The sequence below is a fragment of the Saccoglossus kowalevskii genome, chromosome 13, assembly GCF_978046115.1.
Source record: "Saccoglossus kowalevskii chromosome 13, keSacKowa6.1, whole genome shotgun sequence".
NCBI lineage: Eukaryota > Metazoa > Hemichordata > Enteropneusta > Harrimaniidae > Saccoglossus > Saccoglossus kowalevskii.
The window spans coordinates 27276936-27292231 of record NC_140653.1 but is presented as its reverse complement, the minus strand read 5'-3'; the positions used below and the strand labels follow the sequence as shown (position 1 = coordinate 27292231).

The 15296-nt window shown below is 35.6% G+C and overlaps 1 protein-coding gene across 1 annotated transcript in view; it reads left to right on the top strand.

Moving 5' to 3' along the window:
- Nucleotides 1-15296, top strand: part of LOC100366488 (osteoclast-stimulating factor 1-like) — an 18738-nt gene extending 3442 nt beyond the window's left edge. Inside the window, exons 6-9 of the mRNA XM_085507155.1 lie at nucleotides 1226-1345; nucleotides 11091-11169; nucleotides 11677-11769; nucleotides 12592-15296. Coding sequence (XP_085363281.1) covers nucleotides 1226-1345; nucleotides 11091-11169; nucleotides 11677-11769; nucleotides 12592-12644 — 345 coding nt within the window. The 3' untranslated portion in view covers nucleotides 12645-15296. The remainder of the gene's footprint in view (nucleotides 1-1225; nucleotides 1346-11090; nucleotides 11170-11676; nucleotides 11770-12591) is intronic.

Sequence of the window (15296 nt, the reverse complement as noted above, 5' to 3'; positions counted from 1 at the left end):
TTTTTGTACATTGATTATTTCCAAACCGAGTACGATGTCACCATCTTTTTATTCCATGTTTTTCATCCTTGTGACATGAAGTATCAAATATGTAAAAATTACACTGAATAGTGTTCTATATTAATTAAACCAATAAGTTTATTTTGGTTCTCTTTGTTGTGTACATGTAGGGTAGTTAATTTGATCTGATTTGTTTTCCTTTCCCTGCAAATCATGTGTTCAAGTAGGTGTGCCAGTACCAGTCATTGCCAGAAAATGATAACCTTTGAGTTTCATGAACCTAATTATCTTTATTCTGACATGATTGAAATATCTTCCTTTTCTATGGGATGTCTGGTGTTTTTATAATGTGAGAGATTCCTTTGAATATGTACCAACAGGAACATATTAATTTGTTGATTATAAATTAACACCTCTTTTCATTTTTTTTTTGAAAATGAGAAGTATAGATGAAGACAGAACATTGAAAGCATTAACTGACGCATATCGTAGCTTTATGTCCCTGTGTGCTGTCTGAGTGCATACATTACAGTAGACTATAATCTTAATACAACTCATCATTCCAACATATTGGTGTATGAAGCCCTGAATGGATAAAGATGATGAAAAACATTGTTGCTATGGAATTTGTTTTTTAAAATGGCCACCCTCTTTGAAATACAGCATAATCATTTAATATATGGAATTAACATTACCTAATAAGGTAGGATGCAGAATTACGACATGATGTATGGAGATCCAGAGACTGATGAATACTTAATACCCTTTACCTGAATTTATTGCTATGCCATGCAAAGATTTTTCATTTTTTTTAATGGCTCAATAAAAAAATTATTATACACTTGTCACCGTAACGCCATAAATACCGCATAATTTTGCAGTATTTTACGGGGTATTTTCATCCCACCATATAAAGAAATGTGAATTCCAAATATGGAATGATTACGTGCATAAGCGTCCTCTAATAATAAAAACAAACATGGCTGCCAACAGGGTTTGACCGGGCTCCAAGTTCGCTGATTCTGTTCTAAACTCTTTGGATTCGGCATTCCCATGATGTATCCTTAGAAGGAAAAGATGTATAATAATAAGGTTATTACGAGAATACCTCAAAGTATGCACTCGGACAGTATGCCACGCTGCGCATTGGTCGATACTCCAGCTGTACTGTCTTCATGCATATTTTGAGATATTCTCGTAATAACCTCATGTTATTTCATTTTAGGTTTCAGTGAATGGTCTTGATAAAGCAGGTTGCACAGCTCTGCATTGGGCAGCTCATGGTGGACATATTGAATGTTTAACATGTTTACTTTCCAAACCCAATATACAAGTGAATGTACAGGTAAAACCACATTACATGTTTTGGAATCTATCTGTATTTAATTTTTGACTCCCGTGTGCGAAGCACAAAAGGGAGTCTTTGCAGTTACCCTGTCTGTATGTCTGTATGTCTGTATGTCTGTATGTCTGTATGTCTGTATGTCTGTATGTATGTATGTATGTATGTAAATGAGCATACACACGCCTTCACGTCGCTCTCCTGGTAAATCGATTTTTCATCCTTTTATAGGTCAGTTATTACACTTTATTTCACTGCACCTTTTTTGTAACCTTCCCGTTTTTGGTTGGTGCTTCTCTTGGTTGTTTTGGCAAAAATCTGCCTTGTTCTCAGTTGTTTTAGTTTTCTCTGTTTGTGTTACTCGTCAAGAGGCCTGCCAAGATGGCCGCCTCCATGACGAGTACACGTGTCAACCCCTTTGCCGGGTTGACACGAAAACATGGAGTTAAATGCATGTCACTGGATGGCGTTAAAATTGAAAAATATGTTGAGGCTTTCTCACAGCTTTGTGGTCCGGAAAAAATTGTTGCAGCTTCTCGTGCTAATGGCAGCGTAATTGTTTTCTTTAATTCACTTGAGTCTGCCGAATCTGTGTGTGCATCTGGGTGTGGAATTGAGCACACTTTTATTACTGTACAACCACTCGTGAAACCCGCAACGAAAGTCGTGCTATCTGGTGTACCCCCGTTTATACCCGATTACCTACTACAAGAACAACTTTTACGGTATGGTAAAGTAGTGAGCAAAATAAATACAATCCCACTAGGCTGCAAAAGTCCCAATTTGAGACATGTTAAAAGTTTTCGCAGACAAGTATACATGCTGTGCGATCAGGATAAACTAGAAGGTGTTCTTAATATCGTTTTTGAGGAGCGTACTTATCGTATTTATTTGTCAACGGACGAAATTATTTGTTATAAATGCCACAAAAAAGGCCACACTCAACGTAACTGTATTCAGACTATAACACCTGTACCTACACCCGCAGTCACTAACAATACAAACCCACAAACTGGTATTCAAAACGATAATAACGTAAATCAAAACCCAAACCATGACGATAGCACTCCCCCAAATGATATGCAAATCGATAATTTTACAGATAGTGAAAACAACACAATCGATACCATACAAAACGTTAATATAAGTAAAGACACAAATATAAACGAAGCGATCGACACAACGTCATCTGAACCAGCTCAAAACAAACAATCTGCCACGCGTTCAGTCCTTTCTAATGCAAATGATGCCTCTCAAAATGAGTGTGTCAATGACAATACACCCACACCGTCACTCATTCAAACAGACCCGCATTCCACTGAAACAATTGACACAACCACTCGCTCAACTGAATCTGAACCAAACGGCTCAACAACTACCACTGGTGCGGCAGAGGTACAAACCCTCTCCGCTTCTCCTCTCTCTTACGCTGCTGTCACTGCAACGCCCATTGATGTCTTTGACAGGAAGCAGACCTCATCATCCTTTCCCTTTCACGACATGGACGATGTGGAGTCTGTCGCTTCTGACGTGTCAGATGTGTCCCAATTTCTCCAGGAGGAGAGTGCAGCTGATTTAGAAGTTTCTCTACTTCCACATGACTCTTTGCAGAAATTTCTAGACGAGTCCTACAACTCAAAACATCTTATGGAACAAGCAAGCCAGTTTTGTCCTGACCTCCGCTTACTAATAAGATCGCTAACTGATTTCCGCAAAAACAATGACCTGCCTTCCAAGGAAAAGGTCCGCATCCAACGACTATCCTGCAGAATCGCTAAAAATATTGGGATCACAAGAACACCAGTTGAAAACAAACGGAGCAATGAAATCCTCGATAAAAAGCGTGGTATTTCTACTACCTGTAGTAGAAGGTCAAAAAGAGATAAACAGTAATTGTATCAACTATAATAATGGATTCTCCACTTGTGACGTATCAATGGTCTATTTGTTGTTCTCATATTCATCCATATATGAGTCTTAGTTTTATTATATTATTTATTGTTCCAATAACTGGATATATGTTCTTCATAGTCATTGCTTGTCAGATTTTAACATCTGTCTTCTTGCCTACATTGTGCTATTTAATATCCTTATTTGTCATAATCATCAAATCGATTTTGGGGAGTGTTTTCACAGTTGAAATGAAACTCTGCTCTGCTACTAGTCTTTCAGGTATGGTCACTATGGCAACAATGCTTCTTGGGTATAATTTGTACTGCTCAGTCGTTGATATTATAAAATCAAACATGCAGATTGCTCTTGCAGTCGATATTCAACTATCCTCCGTTATTTGTATGATAATTTTGCCAGCTATGTTCACCATAGCAACAACGTCCGAGCTCTTCGGGTATTGTCTACTCTGTTCATGGTTTAATAATGTAAAACCATGCCTGGAAATTAATTCCGGAGTTGATGTTCAACTCTTTTATGTTACATCAAAGATTGTAACTGGTGTGTCAACTATCACCGTAGCAGCAATGTTTGTACTCTGTGGCAATTTTTTACATTGCTCATTGCTTAATACTATATACACAGTTTTTGGTTTCACAGCTGACTTTCAACTATTCTATGTTACACCTGAGTGTGTAACGAGTGTACAAGCTATTGTCACCATGACAGCAACGTCGTTATCTGGGCTGTGTCTATATCACGCATCGTTTAATATTTTAAAATCAAAATTGAAACTGGTTCTCATAGTTGAATTTCAACTCTCCTATGTTACACCCGAGTGTGTAACAAGTGTACAAACCATGTTCACCATGGCAACAACGTCATTATCTGGGCTGTGTCTATCTCACGCATCTTTTAATATTTTAAAATCAAAATTGAAACTGGTTCTCATAGTTGGGTTTCAACTATTCTATGTTACACCTGAGTGTGTAACAAGTGTACAAACCATGTTCACCATGGCAACAACGTCGTTATCTGGGCTGTGTCTATATAACGTATTTTTTAATATTTTAAAATCAAACTTGAAACTGGTTCTCATAGTTGGGTTTCAACTATTCCATGTTACACCTGAATGTGTAACAAGTGTACAAGCTATTGTCACCATGACAACAACGTCGTTATCTGTGTTTTTCCTATATCAGGCACTGTTTAATATTTTAAAATCAAACTTGAAACTGGTTCTCATAGTTGGGTTTCAACTATTCCATGTTACACCTGAATGTGTAACAAGTGTACAAACCATGTTCACCATGGCAACAACGTCGTTATCTGGGCTATGTCTATATAACGTATCTTTTAATATTTTAAAATCAAACTTGAAACTGGTTCTCATAGTTGGGTTTCAACCATTCCATGTTACACCTGAATGTGTAACAAGTGTACAAGCTATTGTCACCATGACAACAACGTCGTTATCTGTGTTTTTCCTATATCAGGCATTGTTTAATATTTTAAAATCAAACTTGAAACTGGTTCTCATAGTTGGGTTTCAACTATTCTATGTTATGCCTGAGTGTGTAACAAGTGTACAAGATATTGAATTGGTTTTTCCTGGTCTTGTTCTCTGTTTCGTACATGGCTGATGTATCTGCGCTGACATGGAACGTCCATGGATGTCGTGACGCATTTAAACGATACCAACTTTTCGAGTTTCTCAAAATTAATCATCCTAGTTCATTTTATTTTCTACAAGAAACACACACCATCCAATCCGATGAATCTACTTGGCAAGTTGTCTGGAGAGGACCGATTATTTTTAGTCACGAAAACACACACTCAGCTGGGGTGGCAATATTATTAAACCCAAACAGAAATTTCACTATTTTAAATGTTGACAATGTGATCACAGGACGACTATTGCATGTTCATGTTGATATCAACGGTCTCCCGGTTCATTTAATAAATGTTTATGCACCCACCAATGGCCCAGAACGTGTAGAATTTTTTCAACACGTAAAAAGTCTCATTAATAGATTGAATAATGACCCCATTATAATGGGAGGGGACTTTAACTGTACTCTCAATGCTAATGTAGACAGAGCTGACAGCTCTGAACCACATGCTCACTCTTCAACATCTTTGCAACACATTATCCGTCGTTTCAAGCTCGCAGACGCATGGCGTACTCTTCATGCTACCGCTAAACAATTCACGTGGTCAAGGCATGAGAGTAAATCGCGGATTGATACATTTTATATCTCGAAATCTATTGTATCAAGAGTCAAATCATCATCAATTCAACCACACTGTAATATGTCTGATCACTGTCCTGTTAAAATACTTGTATCTTTTAATCACACGAGTACTCGGAATCCTGTATGGCATCTCAATCTCAGCCTCCTCCAGGATCAAGAATACTGTAATATAATAAATGAGTACTGGTTAAAATGGCGTCGAGAAAAAGCTCGCTTTGAGTCTCTATCTGTATGGTGGGACATTGGTAAACTTAAAATTCAACAGCTGACTAAACAATACTCTGCTAGACTTGCAAATACATACAAACAGAATAAAATCAAATTAAATGATGAAATTAAATCTATTGAACAGGAAATAGCTAACAATCCTGCACTTAGCAACAAGCTGGACGAAACAAAGTCACTTCTTGAAAAATTAATGATGACAGAATCTAAAGGAGCCGCTATTAGATCACGCTATAAAATGTTAAATGAAAACGACGCCCCAACATCGTTTTTCTTTGATCTTGAGAAATACAAAGGAAATAGGAAAATGATGTCGCAGCTAAAACAACCGAACGGCGAAGTTACTGAACTACAAAGTGGAATGCGAAAACTAGCATGGGACTTCTACAGCGATCTTTTCTCTCCAGACAATGTCTCACCAGAGTGCCAAAATGTAATCTTGGCGGATCTACCCCAACTGAACAGTATCAAGCGTGAAAATTGTGACGCACCTATCACTCACGAGGAACTGACAAATGCAATGAAATTAATCTCTAGCAACAAAACTCCGGGAATAGATGGTCTGCCCGTTGAATATTACAAACACTTTTGGCCCATTTTGGGCACTGATCTTCACCAGGTATTTGAAGCTTCGATCGAGGTTAATCAGCTTCCTATTTCTTGTAGGCGAGCGGTCATAACGCTTCTACCAAAGAAAGGGAACACCAATCTTTTAAAAAATTGGCGACCAGTGAGCTTGATGTGCGCTGATTATAAGATCTTAACAAAGGCACTATCCCTCCGTTTAAAAACCGTCTTAGGTGATATTATTCATTCTGACCAAAGTTATTCCATTCCTGGTCGACAGATATACGACAATATACACCTCGTCAGAGACGTCGTTACATATGGTAATGAACTAAATATAACATTGGGTATTGTATCCCTCGATCAAGAAAAAGCTTTTGATCGGGTGCACCACGGATACCTTTTAGAAACCTTAAAAGCATTTGGGTTTGGCCCAGAGCTGATTAAGTATATACGACTTTTATACACCGACACACAAAGTCTTGTTCGCATAAATGACTCTTTGACCAGTCCCGTGCAGTTTATGCGTGGTATCCGACAGGGATGTTCACTGTCAGGACAATTGTACAGTATTGCTATCGAGCCGCTCCTGCACAAAATTCGTACCCAAAGCGGCATTCGCGGTATCATAATTGATAACATGCCTGAACAAAAAGTAAACCAAACTGCATATGCTGATGATATCAGTTTTTTCATCACCGAAAACTCCGATTTTGCCAAACTGCAGGAGTGGCTTTCAATTTACGAGAAAGCTAGCAACTCGCGCATCAACTATGGTAAATCGCAGGGCTTATGGGTTGGTGCATGGAAAACTAGAACTGACAAACCACTTAATATAGGTTGGAACAATAACGGGTTGAAAATCCTTGGTATCTATATCGGAAATAATCCCACGTTCGTGGATAAAAACTGGTCCGGTATCTTAGAAAAAGTTGAGGTAAAGCTAGGTCAGTGGAGCAAATATGCACCTGTCATGTCCTATAGAGGGCGTGCTATTGTAATTAATAACCTTGTAGTATCCAAATTGCTTCATGGGTTGATATGTCTGTGCCCGCCCACACATATTGTTGAGTCTGTCCAACGAAAGCTCCTTGACTTTTTTTGGCAAGGTAAACACTGGGTAAATGCAGAAGTTGTCTACTTACCAATAAATGAGGGTGGACAAGGACTGACGCATCTACCAACGCGCATTACTTCATACCGTCTGCAATTTATACAGCGATATCTTTACTTCAGTCCAGGTCACCCTTGTTTCATGTTTACTGACTTCTTTCTTAGAAAGTTCCAACACCTGAAATATGACAAACAATTGTTTATTACTGAATTCCCACAACATTCGTATAATATGCCTGATTTCTATCGTAACTTACTAAAAACCTGGCGGTCAGTCACATATATTCGTAAAGATACGCCATCTAATATGCATAATCTATGTCAAGAACCGTTGTTTCACAATAAACTAATCCTACACCATCTACATAAAACGCCATTGAATCTCACACACTTTATCGAGGCCGGCTTCACAAAAATTGGTGATCTCATCGATGGTAATGAATGGCGCTCAGCTGAACTGCTCCATCCTCATATTAATATGTACTCCAAACGTGTTCTTAATATCGCATTGAATGTAATACACAAAGCAATCCCAGCTCAATTTAAAGAAATATTACAAAAAACTAACAATGCGCCAAATACGAATGTCACGACTACCACATATTCTCTTGAATTAATCTATAGAGATGACGATAATGACATATTAATAAACTGTCCACTGTATAAATTAGAAAAGGGCACAATTTATAAATTTCTAATCTATACCCGAAAACTGATAAAAGATCCCACCCACCCAGGCACACTTTGGTGTGATCTGTTATCTCTTGATCCCGACAAACCAATATTTCAAGATTGCTACATTGCACCGCTAACGAAAAAAGATGGAGATTTACAGTGGCGACTTCTTCATGGGGCATACCCTACTGGAGGTTTTCTGGTTAAGTCTGGTTTACAACAAACAGATAACTGTCCATTTTGCCAGGATAAAGACGATCTCGTCCATATTTTTGTAGAGTGTACAAGACTTGAACCACTCTTCAAATTGTTCAACAGCATCATACAAAATCTATTTGACGGAGAAAGAATACCACTATCACAGTATCTACTAGGCGCCACTAGAGGCAAGAGCATAACACAGAACCATAGATTACTATGCTACATACTCGTCTCATTGAAAGCAGCTATCCACGTGACACGGGTAAAGAAAATGAAAGGACTACCGAAAACGGACGTCACTCAAGCCTTTAAGGCGAGACTAAAATGGAGAATTAACACAGAGTACAACTACCACTATCTCAACCATACCGTTGACCAGTTCAAGTATCGGTGGTGTAACAACAATGCGCTGGCATCCATTGCAGAAGATATACTCGTCTACGCGGATTATTTGAAATAACACCCTTATGAACATTATCATCATCGTATTTGTTAATAACAATGAGAGCTGTATTATTTATAACGATTAATACTTAAATAGTATCTTTACTACCTACCTGAACAATACTTACTCGTCGTATTTATTCGAATTTGATATCTTGGTTTTCATGTAAACCTATATTTTTATCTTTTTTAGTTATGTAATAACAGAAATGTAAATATCTTTTTTATACCTGCGAATAAAAATTAGAAATGTATGTATGTATGTATGTATGTATGTATGTATGTATGTATGTATGTATGTCACTTTTTTTGTTCCACCGTTATCTCAAGAACCACTTATCAAATTTTGGTGAAACTTGGTACATAGATGCTCTGGGATAATGCGCAGAGTTGATTAGGTTTTGGTAAAAATCTATGAATATTAATTACCTAATTTGCATGATAATTAGCTGATTTTTAGCTGTTCCAAAACTGTTCCACTGATATCTGAAGAACCACTCATTGGATTTTGATGAAACTTGGCACATGGATGCTCTGAAGTAGTGCGCAGATTTGATTAGTTTTGGGTAAAAATCTATGAATATTAATTATCTAATTTGAATGATAATTAACTGATTTCAAGCTGTTCCATGACTGTTCCACTGATATTTGAAGAACCACTCATTGGATTTTGATGAAACTTGGCACATGGATGCTCTGAACCAATACGCAAATTTGATTAGTTTTGGGTAAAAATCTATAAATATTAATTACCTAATTTGCATAATAATTAACTGATTTTAAGTTGTTCTATGACTGTTCCACTGATTTTTGAAGAACCACTCAATGGATTTCAATGAAACTTGGCACATGGATGCTCTGAACTAATGCGCAGATTTGATTAGTTTTGGGTAAAAATCTGTTATTATTATTAATTACCTAATTTACATAATGATTAATCAATTTTCGGCTTTTCCACTGATATCTCAAGTACTAATCATAACATTTCAATAAAACTTGGTACATAGATGTCATATGACACTGCACAGACCTGGTAGTGTTTAGGGTAATATCAGTACATATTAATTACCTAATTTGCATAATTAATTAATTTTCAGCTTTTGATATTTCGAGTAGTAAAGATCACATTTCCATGAAACTTGGTACATAATTACTTGAGGACTGTGCAGAGACCTAATTAGTTTTTGGGTAAATATTTGTGCATATTAATCACCTTATTAGCATAATTAGTTAATTTTCAGCTTTTCACCTGATATCTCAAGTACTAATCATCACATTTCAATGAGACTTGCGACATTTTCTAGGACTATGCAGAGACCAGATTAATTTTGGGATAAATAAGTGTGCCTATTAATTACCTAATTTGCATAATGAGTTAATTTTTTGCTGTTCTTTGGCTGTTGCACTGATGTCTACAAACGATTCATTGGATTTCAATGAAACTTTTAAAGAGTACCCATCACATTTCAATGAACCTAGGACTATACACCATATTAGTTTTTGGTAAATATGTATGCTTCTTAATCACTTAATTAACATAATTAATTAATACTGATATCTCAAGTATTGATCATCACATTTGAATAAAACTTGGTACATAAATGCTCTAGGACAATAGGCAGCCTGATTAATTTTGGGTTAAAATCTGTTCATATTAACTCTCTAATTAGCATAATAATTAATATTTTTTGGGTTCTAATCACATTTCAATGAAACTTGGTACATTGTGCAGACCTTATTAGTTTTACACTTAAATGTGTTCATATCAGTTACCTGATTTACATAATTAGTTTTCAGCTATTCCATCAATATCTCAAGTACAAGTAATTTTGAATTAATTTTTACTGTGTCTTCAATACTCTCAGCACACGGGAGTTCTTTCTAAGCTTTCTTTAATATCATGTATTATGTAATGTACAAAACTATCAAGAGGGGAAATAAAAAAAAAAAAAAAATAGCCCCTTGAAGTAAAACAAAAATTATACTTTATACATAAAAAATATAATACTGCTGTAGGTTGTTTCATGTACAAGCACCCCGAACCCCCAACATTTTCATTTTGATTACTCTTACTGTAAAATACTCGCTGAAAAGAATTTTTGTGTGTTTTGTATGGAATTTATTTTCACAGATTTGTGGTAAGGTAAAGGTAAAATATAGGAAAAAAAGTTATATTCATTGCATTATATTTCACTGAATCATCCCAGCGAAAATAAATTCCATGCGAAAATATAGTAGTTTACAGTACCGTAATCCTTATGTCGACAAACTTAAGGATATTGATAATATATAGAGAAATTCCTCTGCAACCACTTTGAATAATTTGTTATATATGTACTATATAAATCAGCCTTAAGTCCTGTATCATTTATTTACAGAACAAAATGGGTGACACACCACTTCATTCAGCAGCTTGGAAAAACCATACAAATGTAGTACAAGCTCTTCTCAATAAAGGTATATATCTTTAATGTGTTCTATTGAAACTTATGGTGTTCTTCTCATCATACAGGTTTCTTACATAGTGTGTAATTCTCATGCTGTACACGTTCTTTTATGCAAATTGTGTGTTAATATTTAATAAAAGTTAAAATGTGTTTTTCTCACTCTTATAGATATTCTCTTACAACATTTCTTATAAAAATTATGCTTTTGAAATATAAAATTGCCTATAATATTCGTAAAATTTCGATTAAATTTCTTATGAAGATCTTAGAATATTTTTAAAATTCCTATTCAATTCTCTATCAACTTATGTTCAATTTCTAATGAAAATTTAATATTATTTTTTAAAATTCTTATTCAATTTTTCATAAAGATCTTAGAATATTTTAAAATCACTTTACATTTTTTGTCTGATGTCATAGAAGAAGAATTCGTTGACCATGTTTTTTTATACTGAACATGAATGGTAATGTTACTTCATTTCTGAAAACCTTGTCTGTTATTTTTAATCACTTGTAGGTGTAAAAACAGACATCAGAAACAATGACAAGAAATTAGCTTACGATCTTGCAAAAGATGCTTCAACTGCTGCTCTGCTTCAACCCACCAGAGGTAAGCTTTTCAAATAAGGAACAATATTCACCAATTTATAATAGAAATATTTATATGCTTTCCTTTGGATTGTAGTGTACTAATCAGAGTAAACTGATGGCTCTCATGTCAGTGTTATTTTATTTAGCAGAACATGTTCTAATTCAACTTGTACTTTTTTAAAAAACCCGTTTTCGGATGCTTTAAATTAAACCGCTAAAATGAGCGTAAAATCATGTTATCAGATTAAAACACTACACAAATCCGAATGGGTATTGTCATGAAAAATGTTCCTAAAAATCAGAGTAACTTTGAACATTTTTACAGTATATTAGTGTGCCAGTGTTATTAAGGTCATGCTTAATACACATTTGCGACATGAATTTTGCTAAATTATTCTTTCTGATTAGCTGGTTTACATTATGAAAAAACAATGACATTTAAAACGTATTACCCGCATTTCATGAATATTTGAATCAGATATGTTATACAGTAACTGCCAAACATGGAGATAAATCAAGAAGCATGATCTCACGGTGCAATTTTGAAGTTCAACATTTAATTGAAAGAAATTTATCTATTCATTAAAATTCATGCCTGCATTTGTAATTTTTTTTTCACCGTAATGATGACATAAAAGAGATAAAAAAAGGTGAACGGAAATGACTTTGTATGGATTCTCACTTCTAGGCTGTAAATTAGATACTAGTGAGTGAAAGACACAATACAATATCAATTCTGTGATTAATATTGCATATTCACTGAATTAATCAAGCAGTAGCTATCAGCAAAAAGCCAAAATTAGACCAAGTGATCATGACGATTTTACGTTTTCTCTCCTAGGGCTTCAGCGGACTTTGTCACATGACTACGGTGATGATGAAGATTCAGACTAGATGATTTGTGAACAACCTTATAAAGACCACCTGCCTATAGTGACCACCTTTGTGTAGTCCCATTGCAGTTTACAATGTAAAGTGATCTGTATATAAAGACCACCTGTCCATAGTGACCACCTTTGTGCAGTCCCAATGCAGTTTACAATGTAAAGTGATCTGTTTATAAAGACCACCTGTCCATAGTGACCACCTTTGTGCAGTCAGTCCCAATGCAGTTTACAGTGTAATGTGATCTGATTATAAAGACCACCTGTCCATAGTGACCACCCTTGTGCAGTCCCATTGCAGTTTACAATGTGAAGTGATCTGTATATAAAGACCACCTGTTCATAGTGACCACCTTTGTGCAGTCCCATTGCAGTTTACAATGTAAAGTGATCTCTATATAAAGACCACCTGTCCATAGTGACCACCTTTGTGCAGTCCCAATGCAGTTTACAGTGTAAAGTGATCTGATTATAAAGACCACCTGTCCATAGTGACCACCCTTGTGCAGTCCCATTGCAGTTTACAATGTGAAGTGATCTGTATATAAAGACCACCTGTCCATAGTGACCACCTTTGTGCAGTCCTATTGCAGTTTACAATGAAAAGTGATCTCTATATAAAGACCACCTGTCCATAGTGACCACCTTTGTGCAGTCCTGATATATGCAGTTTACAATGTAAAGTGATCTGTATATAAAGACCACCTGCCCATAGTGACCATCTTTGTGCAGTTCCATTGCAGTTTACAATGTAAAGTGATCTGTATATAAAGACCACCTGCCTGTAGTGACCACCTTTGTGCAGTCCCAATGCAGTTTACAATGTAAAGTGATCTGCATATAAAGACCACCTGCCCATAATGACCACCTTTGTGCAGTCCCATTGCAGTTTAAAATGTAAAGTGATCTGCATATAAAGACCACCTGCCCATAGTGACCACCTTTGTGCAGTCCCAATGCAGTTTACAATGTAAAGTGATCTGCATATAAAGACCACCTGTCCATAGTGACCACCTTTGTGCAGTCCCAATGCAGTTTAAAATGTAAAGTGATCTGCATATAAAGACCACCTGCCCGTAGTGACCACCTTTGTGCAGTCCCAATGCAGTTTACAATGTAAAGTGATCTGCATATAAAGACCACCTGCCCATAATGACCACCTTTGTGCAGTCCCATTGCACTTTACAATGTAAAGTGATCTGCATATAAAGACCACCTGTCCATAGTGACCACCTTTGTGCAGTCCCAATGCAGTTACCAATGTAAAGTGATCTGTATATAAAGACCACCTGTCCATAATGACCACCTTTGTGCAGTCCCATTGCAGTTTAAAATGTAAAGTGATCTGCATATAAAGACCACATGTCTAATGTGACCAGTGACTGTTCTTTTAAATTGGCACTAATTTTGTTCAAATGAATCTTGGTATAAAGGCCAAAATGATGATTATAGTGTTTCATACTCATTTTCTACAATTAAATTTTCAATTCATCAAAAAAAAAAACAAGCATATTTTTATTTATTCTCGATTTTCAAATATCTGATGACAAATTTCTCCATAAACTGAGAAATTAATGTCATTTTTGTCTTCATTAATCAATAGTAATCTAATCACCACCGGTCTATAAAAGGCATTTTCTTTGAGTACCTTGGGTGGTCACTATACACAGGTTTGACTGTAGTATATAGCCAGATTTCACTATATACCAGTATGTATACATGTATATACTAGTACCGGGGTACTTCCGTAAATATACATAATATAAAGTCTATTGTATCCTCCCTTCCCCTATCATCTGAAATAAAATTATATACAAGACTGTAAGATAAATATTTAAATTTGTGTCAGTCTTAGTTTTTTTATTTTTCAGCCATGATATCATGGTTTCTTAAAAAGAAAATTGATTTTCTTCTCATAACTTTTTATTTCTTGCAGCATGCATTACTCTATAACTGTAATTTATTCAGATTTAATAACATTACATTTCATCATTATGTATATCCCTTTCTTTGAACTTATGCAATCATGTTGAAATTGGTGAAAAAAAAAGTATCTTTATTTCAAATCTGAAATGATTCAATACTTGCTAGATTTTGTTACTGATCACCCGTGACAAATGCTCATTGGAATATCAGTTGATGTTCTTCAATATGCACTGAAAATATAAATTACTGTATTCCAGAAAAATGTTATTTAAATGTAAAATCTAGAACAAAGATCTCACAACTGCATGATTACCGATACTTAGATTTCCATATTTCAGCGATTTTTATCTCATGAATATTCATGATTTTTAATCACTTGGCAAGTAATGTTTTTGCTGCTGGGCTGTACCCACATGTATGATCTTTGACCTTCTTTATTCAGACAACTCTAAATATTGTATACGTTATATATAAAAGGAGTCAGTATTTTCCATATGAGCTGCTGATATTTGATTCCTGTTTAGTTTGTTAGTTTAATGTTGACCTGGCTGGATCAGGGGGAAAATTTTTGCTCAATTTTCTGATATTTTTGTTGTTGATTTTTATGCCTCTGTGATAGATGGCATTGTCGGTGATTTATTATAATAATATGTACTTTCAAATATTTTGCTGTGTGGAAAATTCTCTCTGTAAAGAAAACAGATTACAGGCGAGGCCTGGCAAGATTTTAAACTGA